Source organism: Bombyx mandarina, chromosome 12, assembly GCF_030267445.1.
Source record: "Bombyx mandarina strain Sakado chromosome 12, ASM3026744v2".
Taxonomy (NCBI): Eukaryota; Metazoa; Arthropoda; class Insecta; order Lepidoptera; family Bombycidae; genus Bombyx; species Bombyx mandarina.
The window spans coordinates 7,602,197-7,627,424 of record NC_143219.1 but is presented as its reverse complement, the minus strand read 5'-3'; the positions used below and the strand labels follow the sequence as shown (position 1 = coordinate 7,627,424).

Below are 25,228 nucleotides of genomic sequence, written 5' to 3'. Positions count from 1 at the left end.
TGAGTTTTCTCATTTTGGCGCCAATACATTGTACAATATTTTGCGATATTAAAATGGAGTGGGGTGATAAAGAGAGCCGAATCGCTGTGATTGCATTACACAAAGTAGGTATGGAACCAAATGCAATTTCTAACTCTCCATACGCTTGGTATTAGTAAAATGTTTGTGTACCGGGCTATTTATAGGTACAATGAGACCTCCTCTGTTTGTGACAGAATAAGATCTGGCCGTCCACGTAGTGTTCGTACGAAAAAGGTGGTCAAAGCAGTAAGCGAAAGAATTCTAAGAAATCCTGTCCGAAAACAAAATATTTTATCTCGGGAGATGAAGATAGCACCTAGAACCATGCCGCTATTTTAAAAGATGACTTAGGACTGGCAGCCTATAAAAGACGTACTGGTAATTTCTTAACTGATAATTTAAAAGAGAATAGGGTGGTAAAATCGCAATAACTACTGAAGCGGTAGAAATTTTTTGTTTAGAATGATAATTTTTTTACATTTGAGCAACATTTTAACAAACAAAATGACCGTATTTATGCTCAAAGCTCTAAGGAAGCTTCCCAATTAGTTGACAGAGTGCAACGTGGGCACTATCCGACTTCAGTGATGGTTTAATGGGGTATTAGCTATGAAGGAGTGACTGAGCCATACTTTTGTGAAAAAGGTATCAAAACATCGGCACAAGTGTATCAAGATACCATTCTTGAGAAGGTAGTGAAGCCCCTTAACAACAACATGTTCAATAATCAAGAATGGTCCTTCCAGCAAGACTCGGCGCCAGGTCATAAAGCTCGGTCTACGCAGTCTTGGTTGGAAACGAACGTTTCGGACTTCATCAGAGCTGAAGACTGGCCGTCGTCTAGTCCCAATCTTAATCCGCTGGATTATGATTTATGGTCAGTTTTAGAGAGTACGGCTTGCTCTAAACGCCATGATAATTTGGAGTCCCTAAAACAATCCGTACGGATTGGCAGTGAAATATTTTCCCATGGAAAGAGTGCGTGCTTCTAATGATAACTGGCCTCAACGTTTAAAGGACTGTATTGAAGCCAATGGAGACCACTTCGAATAAGCTTTTTATACTTTAAATTGTTTTATATTTATGTATTAAACTAACACACTGTAAAAGTAATAAATGTTATTTGCAATAGATTTTTTTTCCTTTGTCTCAGTATTTATGGCAAGACTAGGTATATATACTTACACTATTTCTTTGTGGCATTCAAATCCCATAAGGCGTACTATCCAAATCGAAATTCATAAATAGTTATGATTTCGATTTGAATAGTAGCCTGATAGCCGTTATACAATACAAGATATACTTGCATCTCACGTATCGAAGCCAGTGCGACATTTCTTTTTTAAATGCTCTATGAACCTCGATGAGCACTTTACACCAGATAGGCCCTGAGCTCGTTTACCATTTAGCAAAACCAATATATTGGATAAATTACTAATAATTGGATAAACACTTGGATAAATTAATAACTCAATCTTAACACATATTCTCATTGTCAATAAAACAGATGGAACAATTATTATTGTTATAATTTAGATGCTTAAAATTTAAACGATATTTACAAAATATTATTGTACCGACTTATATATAAAAGGAGATTTTAAGTTGAGAGAAACTCAAAATTTACTTATAATATTTTATTTTACTCTAACAACACACCTTACAATTTGTCCTAAATAATCAACCAGTAATATTTTTGCAAAACATTTGTTTTCTGTCAATAAACCTATTTGTATTGCGTTACTATTTTTGTGACATCACAACTTTTTTTTCTCTATATAGGGAGAAAGATTCTCTATACATACATCCGCAGATAAACATTAGTATTAGAGGTAAATCTTTGTTTTGTTAGATACACATGCTACCCACATTTAAAAAATTATATATATATTTTTACGAAAATACGTTCGAAATAAACTTTTGTTATTAAACAATGTTTATATTTTTACAATTTTGAAAACCTTAATACAACTATGGTTACTTGACATAATAAATAAGTTTTTTTTTCTCCTTTTATTATATCGATTAATAGTAAAGATGCTACAGAGTATTACATTGCGACGACTAGTCATCGTTACCTTAATTAATTTTAACTTAAAAATAATAAAATTACACATATATAAATACATATACATACATATATGTTGCACGCAGTACATTGATATTTGAGTACACAAACATCGCCACTAATATATACAAATGGTGAAATTATAATCTATTCAGTATATTTATAGACACGAGAATAATATTCAAAACATTTGATGGATGAATTTTATTGATATCACATTAGAAATTGAGACAATCGTTCAATCGATGATGCGATGTGACAATGCTCGTTTGTTTTTCAACATTCCAATTTATTGTAAAAAAAATAGTCTAAAATACCTAATATGTTAAAAAAAATCGACATGAAAACGACCGTATTCGTCAAATTAAAATACTAGTTTATGTTTAATGGATAAACATCCAACGCACAAATGCTCATTCTGTCTGTGCCCATGGACATCTACAACGTAATTGCGCCACCCACCTTGAGATATAAGTTCTAAGATCTCAGTATATGTAGTTACAACGGCTGCCCCACCCTTCAAACCGAAACGCATTACTACTTCACGGCAGAAATAGGCAGGGCGGTGATACCTACCCGCGCAGACTCACAAACGGTCCTACCACCAGTAAATTAAGTAAACTAAACCATATTCGATTAATTCTAAAATCATTTTCTCATCGACAACCGTGAGATGGATAAATGGTACGAGGCTTAGGTACTTAGGTTAAACCTAAAATGTGTATCATTAGTACTTGATAGTTAAAAAATAACTACTACATCCTACTATTGAACGATAAACAGAATATAAAAGTATATTTATATAATTTTAATAGCAATATTTCTATTCCTCTCAAAATACCTATTATATTTAATGGGATCGTATACGCAAAATATATTTTAAACTAATTTGAGGTGATTATTCGAAACATCCAGAACTTTGTCCACATAACGTTTGTATTATGAGGGAGGACCCCTTTGGGTTCCGGAAGTGACGTAAAATTTCAAATATGCCGAATAGATTATAGTCGGTACATTTATAGAGGGCTATTATGCTAAAGGTCTCCTACTTCCTCTTAAGGTTCTCGGGTATATAATTATCCTTACCGGGTATTCCGGATCCACCAGAATCACCTAGCCACGGGTACCTGAGAATTAAGATTGCGAATTAAGTAGATTAAAGCTGGATGATAAGAATTATATTATCTGCGTAAAACTCCTTACAGTTTTAAACTAACTTCCAATTTAGTCACAGTGTTTTTGAAAATTTGCATAATTACGCACAGGTAGGGAGATACCTACCTTTTTTTTTTTTTATTGCTTAGTTGGGTTAGCGAGCTCACAGCCCACCTGGTGTTAAGTGGTTACTGGAGCCCATAGACATCTACAACGTAAATGCGCCACCCACCTTGAGATATAAGTTCTAAGGTCTCAGTATAGTTACAACGGCTACCCCACCCTTCAAACCGAAACGCATTACTGCTTCACGGCAGAAATAGGCAGGGCGGTGGTACCTACCCGTGCGGACTCACAATAGGTCCTACCACCAGTGATTACGCAAATTATAATTTTGCGGGTTTGATTTTTATTACACGATGTTATTCCTTCACCGTGGAAGTCAATCGTGAACATTTGTTAAGTACGTATTTCATTCGAAAAATTGGTACCCGCCTGCGGGATTCGAACACCGGTGCATCGCTAGATACGAATGCACCGGACGTCTTATCCTTTAGGCCAAGACGACTTCGAACTACTATATAGGACGACTACCTATTTCTGCTACGAATCAGTAATGCGTTCACATAATTGGCACCTCGACCTCACGTCTCAAATGTTGCGGAATTCGGATTGTGGTGTCTATGTGCTTCAGTAACCACTTACCTCCTGAGCTCGTCGACGTATCTGAGAAAATGAAACGTGCTTAAAATATTTCAGGGCTCAGGTTGTGATGTATACGAACTCCTGTATTCACTTATTCGCAGGTAGACCGTGAGCACAATCGTGATTCAAAGCTAGTATAAAAAAGATGTGTGGTGTCGTGGGGACACCGGATAGGAACGAAGTTCTTTATTATAAAAATATTAACTTTAATTTCTTTTCGAGGTATAAAGAAAATAAAACTGGAGGTTTCGCAACAACCCACTCATTCATTCACAACACAGTCATTCGGTAACGTGCGAACTTATTGTGGTACACTTCATTCACGGTTGTTTGCATAAGAGTTAATGTATTGCGCAAACGAACGCTCTGAGATCGTGGTCAATGAATGATAAAAAAATATGTTATTTTTTGTACGTTATTACAAAGTTAAGTCGTACACTGTGCGCATCTATACTAATATTATCTATAGTAATATTATAAAGAGGAAAGATTTGTTTGTTTGTTTGTTTCGAATAGGCTCCGAAACTACTGGACCGATTTGAAAAATTCTTTTTCCATTAGAAGCCGACATTGTCCCTGATGAACATAGGCTACTTTTTTTTTATTTTTATTTATTTTATTTTTTTGGTTTCATGTGTGTTTTAATGTTTCCGAAGCGAAGCGAGGGCGGGTCGCTAGTTACTAATAAAAATCTTACGTTACGGATGTTTTTCCCGGTTAGGGTACCCCTCCACATCGTCCCAAAAGGAACATCGTTCGAAAAATCTGCACCAAATATATACTCACTGGTTAGGACACTCGCTGCAAGTCTCCATGTACCTCGTATCAGTGAAATTACTATCCGGTTGTTTGAACGAAAGAGCACACTTATTAGGCAAGTTGCAGGGAGCGGAAGGCAACTCTTTGTTGTCACAACGCCATGCTTCGTAGTTGTTGAGTGCCTTCACTGGTCGTGGATCCGTCATCCATGTTAAACTTTGCGTCATTGTTACAAACCATACGTCTTCCCTGTAATAAAGTTTGCATTTATTTACGTTTACAAAAAAATATATCTTACGATGCAATAGTAACATCAAATAGAAAGGAAATCATATTCAAATTCCAAGGAATCTCTTCCAACCGATCCTAACGAAATAAGAAATGACTGTCGCTAAAGAAACTGAAATTTAGGATATATTTTAATGATTATCATGTGATTATTCGATTCCGATTCACGAATACAACATTAAATATCACATTTGGAGATAAAGGAATTGGAAAACTCTCTTAGTTCTTTAAAATACGACAGATAAATTAAACAATGTGATGTTTGATAAAGAAAACGTAAAATTAACTTACAGATCTGCCGCCCATTTCAAGAACTTATGTAGACCAAGCTCAAGTTCTTTGATTTGGAACCAATTGGTGTGAAGCGGCATCATGTATGGGGCTCTGTTCTGCTCGTAATAACGACTGAAGTCTTCTTGTAACCATTCGAATACCTAAAGCATTACGTATATAAAGTTCCTTAATTCTTTTTTATTGCATAGTTGTGTGGACGAGCTCACAGCCCACCTGGTGTTAAGTGGTTACTGGAGCCCATAGACATTTACAACGTAGACGCGCCACCCACCTTGAGATACAAGTTCTAAGGTCTCAGTATAGTTACAACGGCTGCCCCACCCTTCAAACCGAAACGCATTACTGCTTCACGGCAGAATTAGGCAGGGCGGTGGTACCTGCCCGTGCGGTCTCACAAGAGGTCCTACCATCAGTAAAAGTAATTTATCTATGTAAATAAAATTGATCTGATTTATAAATAAAATATTTTTTTATTTATTTAAAAAGTTAATCTACCAAAATCAGGTTATTTGTATCTTTCGAAACGTTCTTTGTCTGCTTTCGCTAATTTCCGTATGCACTGGACCGATTATGACGAGAGTTTTATGGACAAGTAGCGTCACCCACCAGTCAGGATGAAGCTAGAATAGCACCTGGAGGTTACTGCCAGATAGTTAGACAAACAATACCATTAACTACAACTTGTCGTACGTGTCCTAAATACCGTTGAGAAATTAACAAAAATATATATGCGCGAACACATTATTCAATCCTTTACACTTTTTTTTTTATATTGCCTTTGTAGGCAGACGAGCATACGGCCCACCTGATGGTGAGTGGTTACCGTCGCCCATGGACTTCGGCAATGCCAAGGGCAGAGCCAAGCCGCTGCCTACCAGTGTAAATGCTTAACTTTTTTCTTTAAGTCACGTAAATATCCCGAACCGCACGACACAAAACGGAAACTAACTTATATGAGTACATACGCTCGCTCGCTGATACTGACACACGCCGAAAATACGTGAGTCGTGGCATCAAAGATGTCAAAGGGAAAGGTGAAGCATATTGCATACATACTCTTACGAATATTGGGAAATCTGATTCGTCGTCTGATGCGTCGAGTGTTGTACAGTGTTAAATTTCAGAAAGTTTTTTTTTCCTACCTATGCTGATAGCCTTGAGAGGCTATTTCAGCTTCACCCTAACGTGTGTAGGTGAGCTCACGGGACTCAAACCGGAGTGTTGCTAACACTGACCCTAGCAACAGCAGTGCTTGGCAGAATCTACCACCGGATCGGAAACACGACCCACTGAGAAGATCCGGCGAGAAACTCAGTGGGCGAATGTTTTTAAAGAACTTATTTAATACTAGCTTTTGTCCGCGACTTCGTCCGTGCGGAATAGTTACTTTGGCATAACGCTAAATTTTGCCCGCCACTTCATTTACGTAGATGGTGAAAATATTTTTGAATAATAGAATGTTAAGGAGCTATTTAAGGTACCGAAATCACGCTTTTTAACCGACTTTAAAACAGGAGGTTATTAGTGCACCGCTCGTATTGGACTTAGTGTGAGTTTATATAGTCTATGGCCTTCCTCAATAAATAGGCTATCTAACACTGAAATAATTTTTCAAATAGGACCTTACTGGTCCTGAGATAGTGCGTTCAAACAAACAAACAAACTCTTCAGCTTTATAATATTGGTATAGATATTCTAAGCGTATTATAATTCTAAGCGTATATATGTATATATAATTTTAGCGGGACTGAAAAACATATTAAATTCAAAAATAAGAACTACGACACAGATACTAAAACTTTACAGCGCAAATAATCTAAAATCCCTATTCCATGATAATTCTCATATTTCGTAAAAAGAAAGCCTCTATGGTTTAGATTGGACATTGATGAGTAGGATTATAATGAATCGATTGTTTTATTTTAAGATGTTATCGAGAGCTCGGGTATTTAGTCCTGTGAACGTGTGAAAAAGGTCGAACATCGATAGTAGGTACTAAAACAAAAACTGTCCCTGAAGTGCCAATAAAAACGCTAGAAATTTCACCTCAAACAAACAAAAGACATGCGAACGCAGAGATACAGTACCAGACAGAACTTTTTTTATTTTATTTTATGACCTGGTGACAGAGACCTTTAGGTCATATCTTATTTGGAACCAGACAGTACAGCACTACTGTGTTCTACAGGTACAATTATTTTTAGATTGATCGCAATATTTAAATATAACGAATTTGCTGCCTTTATTACTAACAACATAAATCTATACTAATATTATAAAGAGGAAAGATTTGTTTGTTTGTATGTATTGAATAGGCTCCGAAACTACTGAACCGATTTGAAAAACTCTTTCACTATTTGGAAGCTACACTATTCCCGAGTGACATAGGCTATAATCTTTTTTGAAAAAAATTAGGGATCCTTACTAAAACTCTAATAATGTAACCCACGGTGTAAAAAAATACCAAAAATATTCTATACATCCCGTGCCCTGCGAAAACTATCCATGATACAATAAAATAATGTACTGCGACTTTACAAAGTCTTACTTTACTTACTTTACAAATAATAATATTATTATTTCTGTTCTACAGAACACATTATTATTTACAGAAAGTGTCGCGCCAGCATATGTCTAACTATTATAGTTATGCCGTAAATAAGTGTTATTTTATTTAAAAAAATAAAACAACGTCAAATATCGTTGAAATTTTTGTTAAAGACCCAAACGGAGCCGGAGCGGGCCGCTTGTTTATGATATAAACGGAAGATATATCTTTATAAGGTCCCGCATTTCAAAAACACGCATGTTAAAATGCTTAATGAAATTATGTCCTAAATTTTGTTTAATAATAAAATTATAAAGATACGTTTACACGGCACGCCGATTTAATTACTCAGAACGAACATGATATCATATTTCTAAATACATTTACAAAGGTTTATAAATTACCTATTGGTTCGTGAAATCTTAATAAAGAGTGAAAAAAGTTATAGCAATTTTAACCGTAATTTTGTCTATCTAGATAACTGACTTTTTATTGTGCCACATAGACAATCGAACTCACAGCCCACCTAGTGTAAAGTGTCTGTTCGTGGCCAAAGACATTTCAGCGTGGATATGTCAGTTGTCCTGAGACAATTTTATAACTCTAGTCTTACTCTCACGAGTGCTCCGCGGCAGAAATGCCCTTGAGATCATAAAAAATAGCTTAAATAAAACAATAAATAACATAAATCACACCCGAATTTTCTTAAGAGAAATTCAGGATATTCTTTTTTTTCTTTATTGCTTAGGCGGGTGGACGACCTCACGGCCCACCCGATGTTAAGTGGTTATCGGAGTCCATAGACTACATCTACAAAGAAAATGCCGCCAGATATCTTGAGATATGAGTTCTAAGGTCTCCGTTTTTTTACAGTAAAACAGCTGCCTCACCCTTCAAACTGAAAGGCATTACTGCTTCACGGCAGAAATAGACAGGGTGGTGGTTCGTTTTTTTTTTGCCGCAAAGCAGTCAAGCATTCCAATTTAAAGACCTTCCTTCTTAACTACAGTTTATAAATAAACCTCAAGTCTAAAATAGCGCTCTCTTACGATTCCACAAGCACTTCACAAAACCATATCAACCAAAGCAATTTTCTAAAATACAACAATATAACGTAAACAAATTTCAATGAAATCTAACTTAAGCGAAAATTGAAAATCCACTTTTCGTGGTCGTTTCCTGAATAGCCCGTAGTAAAGCCCGATATAAAGTAACATGATATCGTTAGGTGCACCGCTCGCTCTGCGGATATGAAATTATTTTCTGAGAGCACCTTCCGTTCCAGTTCTAACCTCGACTACGCCATTAATGTTGGATTAAATAAGTTATACGAACTAGATAAGTTTTTATGCATCGCTAACGGTACGACGAGAGACCTATCAGATGGATTCGAAAATCAAATTCAAAAAGCAAGAGCATGTTTTAATTAAAACTACTTTTGCGATTTAATATTGCGTTTTCTTTTAAATGACATTATATTATAACTAAACGTGTCGAATACTATAATACATGTTACATTCTTTACACTTTACTTTCGTATACTTTACAGTATTTTACAGAATTTTACGTGTTCACCACGGGCGACTCAGTCGGTGAATTAATTATACTTACTAGTGGTCCCGCAGTAGTCGAAATTCGACTATAATTAATTGGAATTGTAAGTTTGTACACTATTATGATTGTATTTTATACTTCTATAATCACAAATTTCGCCAAGGCTACTCTATAAAAATATTAATGAAGACAAACAATATTTAATCTATTCTCAATTTGACCACAGACGTCAAGAACAAAAGTTTGACAATAAATAGTATGCATGCGCGGGTGCGTCAAATACATGGTATGTAGTGTGTGTAATGTTTTCTTTATTGATTTAAAGTATCTTTTATGCATTATTTAAAAAAAATATTAGCATTGTGCACTTCTTCTCTATATTCTCTATAAGTGTAGAAATACTCCTCCGTCCGCGCAATTTTCGTAAAAAGGGATACAAAGTTTTTGCTTCACGTATTAATATATAGATATACTACGACTCGCAAAAACCGAAAATAATATTTTAGTATGTTACAATAAAACTTTTTCAGAGAATTAAAAACTGCCTTATACATACAAAGTCATACGTGCTACTAAATGTAAATCTGTTTCCAATACTACATATTTTGTGTTAATGTGACAAAACGTTTATTTCTTCAAATTTTTTTTTAAAAATACAATATTCTTAATTTAGGCTATTATGGGCCTAATGAAAAGAAACTGCGGCAGTTGCTATGAGTTATTTTTTTTTTACAAAAATTCGAGTCTCGCTAGTATAACTAGATTCCCCCCTGAAGTGACGTCACCCTTAACGTGAATTGTTTTATATATAGGAATGTTTTGGTTTTTGTGAAATTAAATAGCACAACATAAATTTTTAAATGTAAAATTAACTTTAACATTTCTAAATAACAGATTCACTTATGTCTTTCGATCGCCTCATGAGTCAAGTGGTTAGTGACCCGGATCACTATACCCCGAGATCCTAGTTTGATTTCCGGCCGGAGTCAAAGTAAGGTTAACGTCTGAGTGCACCTGTTCCTTGTGTGTTTCTGGTACTCAAAACACAAGAGAAAATCTAAGCTTGGTGCTAATGATAATGGAACGATTATTTATTTTACTTTTGGTCTTAGTGAGCTAGAACAATAGGTTTTTTTACCTACCTAATGCATGATGGCCTAAGGAATTATTCTATTAAGGTAGGTGAGCTCACGAATCTGAGAGAGTTTGCTAACACTAGCCCTAGCAAAGGCAGTGCTACCACTGGATCGGTATCGCGACCCACTGTAAAAATCTGGCGAGAACTCAGTGGGTTGTCTCTATGGGTTACATAGCACATCGGTACTTGAAGTGCCTAATGCTTTGATCAAGAAGATTAACTATATTACGTAAACAATAACAAAAACTAAGATTTAAGTTTCCTTTATTCGCTTACCTCGTTAGCATCGTGATTATGTAGAACGCATTGGTCCAAGTAAGGACAATGACCTCCCTCGAATGATTCCACGTAGTGAGCATTGAATGGTATCTCCCAAAGTCCTGTTATTTTCAAAACAAAATTGCATCGATTTCAATAGATAGCTTTTACTTATAATTTATTACTGTCTATGAAATTTAGAAATTCACTGTTATTTATCGTTAATGTTGCGAGTGAATCTGAGCCATAATAATATGTTATATACATATATCCCCCATATATGAAAATATATTCTCCATTTATTGTACTGACTTGCAAGCCACCTGTCGTAGACCAACGCTTCTATGATAGAAGTTCTTTGTAAATTTCAACCCAATAAGATAGCCGACATACATAGATCAGGAATAATCAAACGTACAAACTATACATTTCTAAATACTACATTAGGTGCATTCGCTGCCTTTTAATAAATTTTGCTACATAAATGTGGATCCCAAAAAAGCGAAGCACTATAATTGCTGTCTTTTTATTTCCTAAATAGTGAGGTGAAAATTAATTTTGAAAATTCCATCTCACCCGGGAACGATTTAGTGGGGCATGTTCCGGACTTGCACTCGTGGGCGATCTTGTAGTCGAGCGTGTAAGGCCACACCGGGATCGGTAAAGGAGGCACGCCCACTGAACTGTCGTAGATGTATCCGAAGTCTTCTAACACCTGTTTAGAGATTAAATGGGTGAGAATCTGTACGGGTGAGTGTTGAAACTACATGGTACCTAACAAAACGTACAAAATAAATGGAATTTAAAAACTAAAAGTAATGCTGAAAAATATTTACGTGTAGGTATTTTATAAACTCAACTTATATAAAATTATGAAGAAAGCCTTTATATGATTATAATCAATTTACATAATATGTATACGTCTTTACGGTAATTAACGACCTGAAACATACATACATACTTTCGAAACATTATGTAATAATTTGTTTTCTTGTTAAAATCTCCAAAGTCCTAATTAGTACTAAAATATGTATAACTCCCTAGCTGGTGAAAGCCTTACAATATTTAATATAAGTATTCAGACCGAAGATAAGTTGAAAAAGAAATATTTATAAATTATAATACATTTATTTACGCTAAGACTCGGAATAAGTATGTCCTGTTGTGATCATATGAAAAAGTTTTATTATTATTTATCTCTTGCATCGTATCTCATCTCTAAAATATATAAATTTAATATTTAAGGGTCTATTTATCCGATAGTGTTGGTCCAATGGAGTTCAAAGTTGTTGTATAGTTGTTGTTGACACTTTAGAGAAGTTTTCTGGTATTGTTCCAAGAAAAGGCTGTATCTATAGGTATATAAAAAGGCAATACAGTTAAGTGCCATTTTCTCCTCCGCTCGTCAATCGATTTTTCTTTTTGTTTAGAGAGTTATCAATAAAAATTTTGGAAACCTTTTTTTACATAGCCATCCATTGGATTTAAATAGCATTTGAAATATTCAGTATAAATGTTTAAATTGTTGAAACTTGACATAGTTGAAGGTTGGTAACGGGTTGGTTATGCCCCTAACAATACTGATGGTCACGAACGACGATGCCAACTCACCAGATGGGTCTTGAGGTCGTCGGCCCAATCAGTCATCCTTACTTACCCTCTTTACATCGAGATATAGAAGGATAAATTATACCTTATAACCGGTTTTTAGATCTTACAATTTTATTTTATACGCGCCGCAAAAACCGAATAGAAATAGAACTGTATTTTTTTTGTTTTTTTCACGCCGTCAAGGGAAATGCATCAATTGTCAAACAATCGTACACGTACAACGCCGGGTAACAAACCATTGACGTAACAAAGCTCCTTTTTATTTATCTGCGGTAAGTTTATTTATCTATTCGGTTTTGAAATTGTACACATACACTTTTATGTAAATTTAATAAGGTAATCAAAAAAATATGGATCAAGCAAAGCCGTTAAATTTATAATTAGTGACAATTTCGACCTTTATACTAGTAATATACAGTATTATATCCGATATATCATATCAATATCAATGTTAGGATGTATTGTATGTATCAAACAAAGTCCAATCAATAACTATGTTAGGTCTATGGCAGCCCGTATTGATGGGAATCGATCAAACGTGGAAGTGGTTGAAATCGAATGATGGATTTATTTACGTACCTACGACGTTTACATTGCGCTCAATCGATTTTCTTATATTCGTTTTGGATTGAAAAATAAACTCGACTTCAATTTGGATTCATCTTAATTCGTTTCTCGTAATAGCAAATCGTGAAACATTTTTCTTTTTCATAATTACAACAAATAACTTACGTCGATCCCGCACGACACCTACGGAGGTAATTATCGGTGTACAAGCCAAAATTTGGTTGTCATGACAATATATTAATCGACGTAAGGAATCGGAAATAATTTTCTGGTATACTTTGTCGATATAATTTGTTTCCACTTCAAAAGGAAAACGTGACTTTTCCACCAGCATAATATTTCGAATTAATTACGTGAATTCCCTTGAAATTGGAGCTCATTTCATATAAATATTGGTCGTGTTTCAAATCATTTAGTTTTTTTTTTGTTGAGTTCTTCGCAGTGGGACTAATTAGATTTCATTTAAAATTATTTTAATTATATTCTAGTAATTTTTGTTTATTTGAATCAACATTGACAACAAATAGACAAACAGCCGATAAACTGCACCTAAGTCAGATAAGTACACCTAAGCACTAATCGTAACCTTTCCTATATAATTTTCCTAAAGTTTCATATTTCACAATAACCGAACCGTTACAAATCTAAAATCTCTAGAAACACTAAAATTTTTAAGTAAGGTTGTTATTTCCATTTAAAAAAATACGAATACTAAATAGCCTTCATTTATATAACGTTGTTTTTAAAGAACTATGATTACTTGTTTTTATAGCACTACTTAACCTTCACTCTGCAGCCGGCTGTCTTCAGAACATTAGATAGTCTGTTAATCTAGTGATAAGTTTACTGTAGACATCAAATTCAAATAAAATAAAATCTAGTTCATAAAAAGTATTTTGATTACACCGATTTCTCTAATTTAAGGATTTGGCAGCCATTACACGCATTCACGTTTTGATAATAATTATCAACGGTATCCATTTAAAACTGTGCGGACCGTGAACGAGTCTGCTCGTCTACAAGGGCATATATACATCGTATAATTTAAGCTTACTTTGAACTGCGTATTCCTGCCAGGCTTCAGAAACGGTGCTCGGGCCCCCACGATCTCCGACCGCGATATGTTCGCAAACTTCTTAAGGATCTCTCGCATGCCGATCATCTCACCGGCCCATTCCTCGTACCCTTTGTCTTGTAAGCCTTGCTGTTGCGAAACTGTACCTGTTGCTATCTGAAAAATGTTTAAACAATTTTATAAGCTTGTTTTTTAAAATGATCAAAAACGTTTTATATAAAACATCGTTCATACGAAAATAAACGGCCATTAAGCCACAATGCGATCCGCATTTTTGAGTCCAACTAATTATCGCAGTCACAGTTAATTTCACTAATTCATTGCCGGCAAACAGGTAAACCACAATATTGTCGTTAGCGCGTATTTACAGTGAAATATCAAAATGATCACCAAACACATAATTACAGCCATCAAACAATTGCCTCTCTTGTTTACTAAAACATAATTGAAATGGCAGATAGACAGATAAGAACCTTACTAATTCTTACTATTTTCTACGATTCAGAATGCTATTCTTGTTGTTTTTTTAAATTAATTAAAACCTCAATTTTGAAACAATTTCGAGTTTTCATAAAAGAAAAGGTACAATTAATTTTACATTGATAAATTTCGCGATTCATGTTAAAGCTCTTCTAGTAAATTGTTATACCTAAGAAATAAAATATGTATATTAAAATTGAACTTTAAAACGAATTAAAACAACTAACAATTAAACCTTGGTCAATTTTGTGAAAGTTTTTTTATTAATTGAGGCATTTGTTTTATACAGTAGTCATTGAATTAAGGCTTTTTGTTTGCATAGACATGTGAACGATCTGACGTCTCCCCCTAGTGTTAAGTGGTTACCGAATCACGTAGACATCACAAGGTGAAAGCTGCAATCCACTCAAGCACAAATAGGCAGGACGGTGGTACCTACTCATCTGGGCTCATAGGACGTCCTCTCTCCTCAATAAAACCACAAGCTCTTGAGTGCTCAGTCAGGTTACTCAGATACCCTAAAATAGACTGACCTCTTTTCCGCCATAAAAATTATACCTTTTAAATTTAACAATTTAATGCATAATAAATTACAGGCTAACTGTAAAAGTAATGTTCTTAAAACAATCATACCTCATGTCCATCGTGTGCGAGAGCTTGTACCATCACGTAGTTACTGGAAATAATAATTAAGATTTACTATATAAGTGATCCCAAATTAATATGGAACACTCCATAACGAATGAACAATAAAAGACCTAATTGCGTGTTCTGTACCTAGTATAATAAGAAAACAACATTTAATAAAGCCCTTAATCTTTTTTTAAATTAATATTCTAAACAGTCTTGTTTTAATACGCAAAACTGAACTACTCTCTTCACTGAATAACAGAGAGGAGAGGGATTCTGTTTAAGAAAAATCTTTTTTTAAAACAAAAGAGTTTTAAAGGTTTTAAATGATAAAGGTTTTTCTTTACATGCACACTAATTAATTTATTATTATAGTTACAAAGCAAAATACACAATAGAATTTACGAAAAATGCCGAGAAAAATACGGTCTAGGTTCACGTAGAAGCTCACCTAAATAATGTTTCTAATGTAGCGATAATTTATTATTTATAATGTTCACTGAACTCGTTATGTAATGTATTCCAGGATTAACTCAGTCTACTGATTATACAAAATACACAAATACAAACTAATCTCAATAATAGCTTAACCGATCTGTGGTTTTCAGTACCTAACGTTTTAAGATAAGTTTGGATCAACATTGAGTGTTCGATCAATTCAAATTAGTTGATAAAATAAAGCACGTAGTTTGATTTATATAAATGCTAATATATACCTGTATTCATGAGACAAGAAGAATGTGCCCTTTATAGGACATCCGTTTGGATTGTTAATCTTTCCTTTGAAGACTTTCTTGTACTTGTCGAAGTTGTTCAAATTTACGGCTCCATCGAAAGTCAACATTATCATTTGAGGTGTCTGAAGAGATTAGTATAGTGTTCATTGAATTATCAATTTCAAACAGAGAAAGAAAAGCAATTAGTCAAAAGGCAGGTATAATTATATTATACAATAGGCAGTCTTGTCGGTAAAAGGATCGGAAAAATGGATCTCCATCGGATAACCATTTTTTTTATTACGGTATACTATTATTAACAATATTCCGAATGATCAATCAAAATTATCATTAAAAGATTAAGTGTGTAAAGATCAAACAGAGCAATGTTCTACATTAATTTTCATTGATAAACTCACTTCTTCAGGGTCGAGGCCGCCGGGGATCAATGTACCATCTTTGGAACAGAAGCAGTACGGTAATTGGCATTCCGCAGGCTCGCACTTTGTAGCTAAATCGAGCGGTACTTCTGTTATAGGCGCCGGTGCTGTTGGAGAGATTGAATTTATTGTTTAGATACTTAATTTGTACCGATCGTGGGATGATTACTAAGATATCCGATATAGGAATATAATATAAATGCAATCATAATGCTACATTGATATGTGTTAGCAAATTATAATAATGCGTAAGAAATACAGTGAAAGTAAATAATTAAAATATGTATTAATGTTGAAAATATAATGTGTTATCATATGATAATGGTTTTCAATTCGCTTAAATAATATTAGGCAGGCATCGCTTTAACTTTGACAATGTAAGTCCACTATTATAAACAATGGACTATGAATACTCGTTACGTAACAAGGTATAATAAAATATATAAGAAATTGAGAACGTTAGAAAAATTAAATACATAATTCAAAATATTACAAATAATGTTTCTTATAATGTTTTGATGAATATTTTTAACACAGCCCTCGAGCAGATCGAGGGCGTACATTTGATTCTGTTGTAAATTTACAGAAAGAGATAAATTTTTTTTGGATAAATTAATAGTGGTTAAAATATATTAAATGCCCAATGGAAAATTTACATCTCTTGATTTCTTTTGTGAAACGTATTTTTGGGAGATTCTTCAACTTATGTACCTACCGAATATAAATCATTAGCAAGCGACGGGTTCGATGAGAACGACGATCGGGTTTTACCATAATATTACCCATTTCTTACAAACTAGATCGACTGATTACTTCACGTCGGCTATAGCCTAGCCAGCGATACTCACGCGGCCTCTGGGCTTGTTGGGCCTAGGATCGTATGTTCGATTTCCACATAGAGCAAATGTTCGTGTGACGAACAGGATTATTTATTCTTTGTTTCAGTGTATCCATATATGTACAAATATACATAAACGTATAAAAGGACCTACATATATCAGTCTCTTGTTCCCATAGTACCGGGAATCCTAGTTTGGGTCTAAATGACCATATACCTTGTCCCCAACTATTAATTTCTTATATAGTATACTTGAGACATTAGAAATTATATCTCAAAATGGGTGGCGCATTTACGTTGTAGATGTCTATGGGCTCCAGTAACTACTTAACACCAGGTGGGCTGTGAGCTCGTCCACCCATCTAAGCAATAAAAATAAAAAAATACTGCACATCGGCTAACTATAAATTTATTTCTTCAAAAACTTATTATTACTGTGCGATGCTTTCCTGCTCATAGTAAACTTTGGTGGTTTTTTTTTTCACAAAAAATTGAATGCTTACTGGTTGGTATGGGTCCACATCTCGCTTCTGCTTTGAAGGTGCAGTATTTGCTGATGTCGTCAAAATATAATCCTGAAGGACATCTGTTTAAATACGGGTACCCATCGACACACTGCAATCAAAGAATAAAAATGTCAAAAACAACCTAAAATTTATTGTCTTTCTTAATAATTAAATAAAATTGAATCATTGAGTTATTAGGTTACCTTGAAACTACCCACATTTTCAGTTTTTATGAAGCCGCTTCCGTAAAGTCATCCCAATCCCTTACCAATATTTTTATAAGTGAATTCTTCATTAAATTCGGTTAAAACATTTAAGTTATGGTAAAAAAAATAATTTAAAAAGTAAAAAAGAAGGAATATTACGTATATAATAACGGGAACTATGTAAACGTTTATTAATAAGGCAATATATTCATTAATAAGCCATATATGTAAACACATGAATTGCATTTACAACTTATATGTATACATACATACCTTTAAAAATACTGTTTCATTTAAAAAAAAATTACCTTCAATTTCATATACAGTCGTGAGTTCTGGAATATACTCGCGTATTAGTAAGGACTTAGGCCGACCGTTTTTATTTTTGAATGCGCACAATTTCACAGACGTAACATAAACTCAGCTGTAATCCCACGGGAAGCAGTCACGCGGGGCTTACATTATTACATATCTACGTAAAAAATACCTACATTTTTTATGCGTAAATGTTCGCCGCTTGTTAGAAACAGTGTCCTACTTTTGCGAGAGAATAAACTGAAATTAACAACGAGTTGTGCGTATCGTTTAATATATTTTTCGAATAAGGAATAGTACACGGTATCTAGGAATAGTACACGGTATTTTCTTATCTGCTTATATTTTTACACCATATTATAATGCATCAAATAATAACGTAATTGTTCATTTGCTTCATTGAAATCAAGAAGAATAACAAACACTCTTTATTTTTTTGGAACAATTTTGTACTTCAACATAAGAACACACTGCCTGATGTGTACCTATTAACGTTGTTAATATCATTAGTGGCACTTGTTTTTCAAGCAATCGCTTGCGAATACAAATTAATAAAAATAAAAACTAGTAATCGTACTGTTATGAACGCTGTAAGACAGAAGTTCACCACGCATTCAATAAAAACAAGGTCTTGGGAAACGTATCCCGAAATCGAAGACTCGTGGTGGCTCTGAAGTACCTATTGATGACATTGAGAAATAATTTTCTATTTTTATATTACACTAGGATATTGTATGCGATTAAACTCAAATAATCAAGTCAGCTAACGCACAATGTTTACGGACACATTCAGCAAGAGGCATCCACTCGCTGTCTATACTTTACATAACAGATTCACAGCATATGAAATAAATAAAGGACAAATATTTATCTTAGTGTAATATGAACATATATACACACAAAACATATAAAATAATAATATCGTCAATCTAGTCAATGTTAATTAAAAATGCATTATTGCGCGAGTCTTGTGCTCGTTCTACTTAATATATTTATAAATAAATAAAAACGTATATCAGCAAACCTAATCACGTATCCCACATATTGCTTAAAACATAAATTCTTAAATACATTAATAAAGCTATAGTTTTTAAGATTGCACATAACACAGTATTCGAAAAATATTTTTATTTTACAAACACACTACGCAGCGGTAAAGGCATTAACATTAAACAGACATTGATAATAAGGACACGTCTGTGTGAATAACAAAAAGCTTAATAAATTCGATCACATCCTCGTTGACTAAATACCTGTTACTCGAGTAATAAGGTCGAATTCTTTTGGTGAATAATACAGAAGTACGTATTTGTTGTGTGACTATCAAAAGATACTAAAATATTTAACTATGGATTCATGTATTTTGATTTATGAGATGATATCTAGCGTACAACTAATCGTCTTAATTCAAAAAGACCAACGGCAAAATCCAGCCTCGGGTTCCCTGAGGAATTTTTAAATCTTGAACAAGATTACTGGTGACACTACCACCAGTAAGTAATCTTGAACAAGATTACTTACTGGTGGTAGGACCTCTTGTGAGTCCGCACGGGTAGGTACCACCACCCTGCCTATTTCTGCCGTGAAGCAGTAATTCTTTTCGGTTTGCAGGATGGGGTAGCCGTTGTAACTATACTGAGACCTTAGAACTTATATCTCAAGGTGAGTGGCGCATTTACATTGTAGATGTCTATGGGCTCCAGTAACCACTTAACACCAGGTGGGCTGTGAGCTCGTCCACCCATCTAAGCAACAAAAAAAAAGCATATCATAGTGTACACGTGCATGATAATAACTGATAGGGAGAAGATGTCGGTTGTTAGTATGCCGTCAGCTCCGATAGTCATCGATGCTATGGTTAGATGATAAAAAATTCAACGAGATCTCAAACAGTTTTCTAGAATACCCTATGGTTAATGCGATAACACGCAGACAAAAAAATATTTACCAGTAAGTTGCTCCATTCCAATGTAGTTACATTGAACGCTCAACAGTCTAACAAGTTTTTTTTTTAATACCTAGAGTGCATAATGAAATATTTGGACACGACGAAATCGGAATTTAAAAGTCATAGTGACCTAGCAATTGAACTTTTATTAATGGTGTATTTATTTCCACAGCAATAGAAAAGAACAAAAAAAAAACAAACAAAGTCTAATGTCAAAAAATGCATTTTGCGTCTTTATTGGTTCGTGCCCTGTGCTGTCGCGCATCGTTTATATTGTTATATAATGCCATCTATATGGCGTACTCTTACCGGCGTAACAGCGATAGCGCCGAAAGTCTAACGAATATCGAAGGGTCAAGTAGCACCTAGAACGCTCGAGAAGTACAACGCCATCTATTATCAGATAGCGGAAACATAATACTCGAAATGTATGGAATATTCTCGATAATTCTAGGGATGTGGTATCGGCTCTAAAAGCGTTGCAGAGATAGCACGCAGTTAGTCAGTAATCGGAACTACTCGAAGCGAAACAAACGGAACCTGAAGCGAAGCGGAAGAAGCGAATTGAGAATTTTAAAGTGTTTGTGAAGTGTTTTAAGTGTTGAATACAGTTTTGAGTTATACTTCGGTGGAATTTTATTTATTCCGAACCCCAGCGCGTAACAATATTATGAAGTTGAAGCTTTGGACACTTCTGCTCTTAGTTACATGGTAAAGGCTTCCGGAATAATACCATCAGCGAACAAAAGGTGGCACGTGACTAATAAAAAAACCTACGCATTTCGCTTCGTATTTCTCGATAGCAAATAAAGCACAAGCGGGTGTCACTTGTTTAAATTAAATCAAGATATATTGGTTTCATACCGGTCTATCCTTGAAAATGTCAATATTTGTGCCAGGCAACAACTACTACAAACATTTATGTCTACTGAGTACTGACCGACTAGTGAGACGGTATTATTAAAACTTTGGAATGTAATTATACTATACAAATAAATTTATTCAACATTATGCATTTATATATTCATCTGTATGCACAAATATTACAGCGGTGAATCAAAGATGGTGTAGACAGTACACTGAGATGTGCTTTGCTTTATTGTTACTTATTAAAGAGAAAATAAGAACAAATAAAATCTATATACCTACTCAAAATGTATACTATAATTGACATACGTATACATATATCTATTATAAAAAACATATATGTATAAGACAACACAAAAACTACAGTACCTACATTTCACAGAATATATTTACACAATGAACAAATAATACTTAGTTGAAAAAAAAAAAGACAATCAATTAAAGCAGTTCAGGAACTGAACTAAACGAGTTCAAAATTGATAGTTATATTGGCATTACACTTATATTATACAGCTTTAAATTTATTAGCCGGCTGTCTGTCAAGCTGCTTATGAGAAGGGGTGACCCATAGCCGAGTGACTCGAGCTATGCCTGATACTTCTTCAGCAACTGTTTGTTTCTTTCAATAACTAAAACTCTCTAAGTCAACAGGGTGATGACCTACCTATTCCTATCGGGAAGCAATCCTGCTATCCCGTTCGACTGGTAGTAGAACTATTATTCTAATGCAATTGATAATTCAACAACATATTTCTAGATTAACAGTATTCCCGTCATCACAGTGCCATCTTTAGCAAAGCGTCGCACTGAACGTCTTACGTCATATGCGATTGGGAATATTTTCCAAAATTTATTATTCGATGTTCCGATACATGATTTATAATACAAGATGACGAGGTTGACCACCCAATGCGTGTTGTATTGCCAACGCAAGATGAAATCGATGAATATGTCCAAGGATAAACCTAAACAAAAAACTTGTTTCACATCAATTTAAATGACAAGACAATATGCGTAATACCCTATTATCCAATAACATAATAATATAAAGACTCGTTCAATATCGCTCGGAAATAATAATAAGTAACATATAAATTAGATTTCTGTGATCGGTAGTGTTCTCGAAAATGAACACGAATTGTAAGGCCTTTTTTACTTGATGCAATACCTAACAGAAAAATTATCTTTTACCAGTGCTTTACACAGTGCACGCAATTTAACAGAAGTATTCTTTAATCTTTGACGCGCGGCATCAGCCACTTCGTGGGAACGCAGGGGCCATTCGCAAACCTTCAATAAGATTTTATAAGCATAACTTACTCAAACAACCAGTATTTATCAATAACAATATAAAATGATTTGTTTGTGTGGGTAGATTGATATCTTACTTATTTCTGTCACAGGACATTTGAAGGGTGGGACAACCGTTATACAACACAATTAAAAATTTGGCCTCATGTCTCAATGTTGATGGTGGTATTCCTATTGTCTAGTGGTTCCCGTAATACAAGGTAAGCCCTAAGCTAGTTCAATTGTAGTTATTCGAACATCTTTGATTCCATTTCCAAGTGCATTGATTTCGCACAAAAACATTCATAAAATGTCAGAAAATACGAAGATTAAACGTAGCTTGCATCGTTCAATCCTTTTAATACTAAATAAACACGTTAAATAAGGAAAATAAAGAAGCTTTACAAGTAAATATCTAAATTGCGAATCTTACTTGATAAAAACGTCTGCAGGTGGCTGGGTCGGCGAAATTCCCATTACCCTGTGTTCCTTCGGGACAAACAAACTGCTCTTCCTCCTTATCTTTCTGTTGATGTGTACCTGGAAACGAAATTGAAGCGAACTTCGATGAATTCAAATAAATAAGAAACCACGAACCTGAGAGCCAATTTACGATGCTTCTAAAAATAATTCAACGTGAAATTTAAATGCTCTGTGACCAGGAAACTGCTCGAGAATTTAGTCGGTAAATATTTGTTCAAACATATTATTTATTTTTAGTGCATTCTCACAATATGTCACTTAAAGAACTTGGTTATATAAAATATCAGGGTAATATTTTGACACACCTAAATAACCGGTGATATTAAACGAATGCGTAATATCTTCACAAAAACCTCCGTAATAAATTTAAGCGTTAAAATCCCAAGTCCAATGGCTACATTTTGATCAACTGGACCCCGAACGTCAAATATTTTTCAACTCTTTTACCCAATTATGCAATAAAATAAAAAGGCGAACAAAATTAACTAGGCACGGGTTTTTTTACGTTTTCTCAATAATAAAAGTTCCGGAGAGATCATCCTCGAAGCCGGAAACTATCTTAAAGACTTAATTACTCAATTGATTAACCAAATGTTTGCCTTTTTTTAGTCTTCTCGAGGCAGTAAACGTCGCGCCTTAGATCACTATATTGTACTATGACGTCAGCGTTGAAGAACAGAATACAAATTTTGTAATCAACAACTTTAAGGATATCAGAACATTATTAATCGATATTAATTATTTCTTAAAATAAGTTTTACGTTTTTTTTCTATATTCCTCCGCAAGAATAATCTTCTATTGTGCCCTATTAACTCAAACACTTAAAACATATAATATTTTTATTTTATTAAAACAGCTTGGTTTTCATTTCCGGTCACATTACGCAATTAAACTACTGGACAGCAAAAAGTAAAACGTTCACGGATGTATGATAGATATAGTCTACAAGCAATTGTAGTTGCACTAATACAATCCAAACGTTTCAACATTCATTAACACCTATTGTTTCATCAAGAAAAGAGAAAGCCGCTTACATAATAAATGATATGCATGGTTTAAATATAATTTGCCTCGTTAAGCTTAGATATATTTCGCAAAATAAAAAAACTACATAAATTTTACAAATGGATTAAGTTCGACTATGTTCCGCACCTATAAATGTTCCGAGCATTTTCGTATTTTGTACCCTTTAAGTACAAATACCTAAGCTATTTTATTTTTTTAATCTAAATTATTAAGATTTCTATGGTTGTAACGGTATCACATAATTTATAAATTCCACCTTAAAGCTATATTAAGTAAATGTTGAAAAAATTCACTATTGCATGACAATTTTTTTAAATGTATTCAAATTTTAAAATTTTGAAGAAATCCTTTCTGGTAGGTACTAAAATAGATATTGAGCATTATAGGTAGATAGTATCGTGATGTATCTGTCCATCCGTATACATTGATTGCGTGCTAAATAAATAATTAAGAATGTCTGGCGTCAGTGCAAGTAGGTCTGCTGGCCTCGTACTAAAAAATCTTTAGTGACTTACTATGCGGCAACTTACAAAATCGTTTTTAAATGTCGATATTACTTACGAACACGAATCATTTCTGCGAATCAAAGAGTCAAGAAGAGAGTCTAACTTTAGTCTATGTACCGAGCAAAATGGAGTTTTTAGACGTAGCTGCGGACGAGTTGTTGTTGAATAATATTTTGCATTAAGTCTAAAAATTTATTTCTTACTACTAAAATTACTTTATTATTCTTTTTTTAATTGAAATACAAACGATAGCTTAGGTTATCATACAAAAAAAAAACAAGTTTTGACTGCCAAAAAGTTTTGTATCGTTGGTTAAATATTTATTTTAAAAAAATCGATGTCCTAAATCAATCGAATGCTCACAGAAAGAAGTGAAAAAAATATCCCTAATCCTAATTCGATAAATTTTACGCTTTCGAACTTTTGTACAGATTAATTAGTATCTGTTTCTAAATAGTCTCTTACAACATTAGATATAAAAAAAAGATTTAGAACTCATGACATAATAATTTTAAGTTGCACAATAAATAAAAATCCTAGAAAATATACATACAGCTAATATAAAATAGCTTTCACCGTATAGTTTTGCCGTAAGAGTTACGTCGCTAGTTAAATTGATGGGACTTTTGCTTGCATAAGATGACAGGGTCGATTTTTACGAGAACCTAAATATTTGTACAGAACAAAAAGTCGTATGTTCACTTACACACATCGAAATAACAAAAATATATTTAACTAACCGTTGATTAAAAGCACACAAACAAGGAGTACTCGCAAACTGGCCATAGTTCTTGATCGCGCTACGTACGCGCGAGTCGACATGATCCCTTTCACCGTCGCGTGGGCACTGAGGAGTGCGAGGTGCAACGCTGCCCGCCATCCACCAGCCGACCTCCGCATACAGCTTTCTCCTTAGACCCCTTAACACTCGTCAC

The 25,228-nt window shown here is 34.2% G+C and overlaps 1 protein-coding gene across 1 annotated transcript; it reads right to left on the bottom strand.

The window, feature by feature from the left end:
- Positions 1 to 1,643: 1,643 nt before the first annotated feature.
- Cda4 (chitin deacetylase Cda4) lies at positions 1,644 to 25,228 on the bottom strand. Its single transcript, XM_089731895.1, has 12 exons — positions 25,034 to 25,228; positions 22,711 to 22,817; positions 17,649 to 17,760; positions 16,287 to 16,414; positions 15,868 to 16,010; positions 15,155 to 15,197; positions 14,021 to 14,197; positions 11,365 to 11,503; positions 10,807 to 10,910; positions 5,288 to 5,430; positions 4,736 to 4,957; positions 1,644 to 3,216 (listed from the first exon to the last, which is right to left on the bottom strand). The coding sequence occupies exons 1-12, from the start codon at positions 25,191 to 25,193 to the stop codon at positions 3,135 to 3,137; spliced, it is 1,560 nt and encodes a 519-aa protein (XP_089588021.1). The 5' UTR covers positions 25,194 to 25,228; the 3' UTR covers positions 1,644 to 3,134.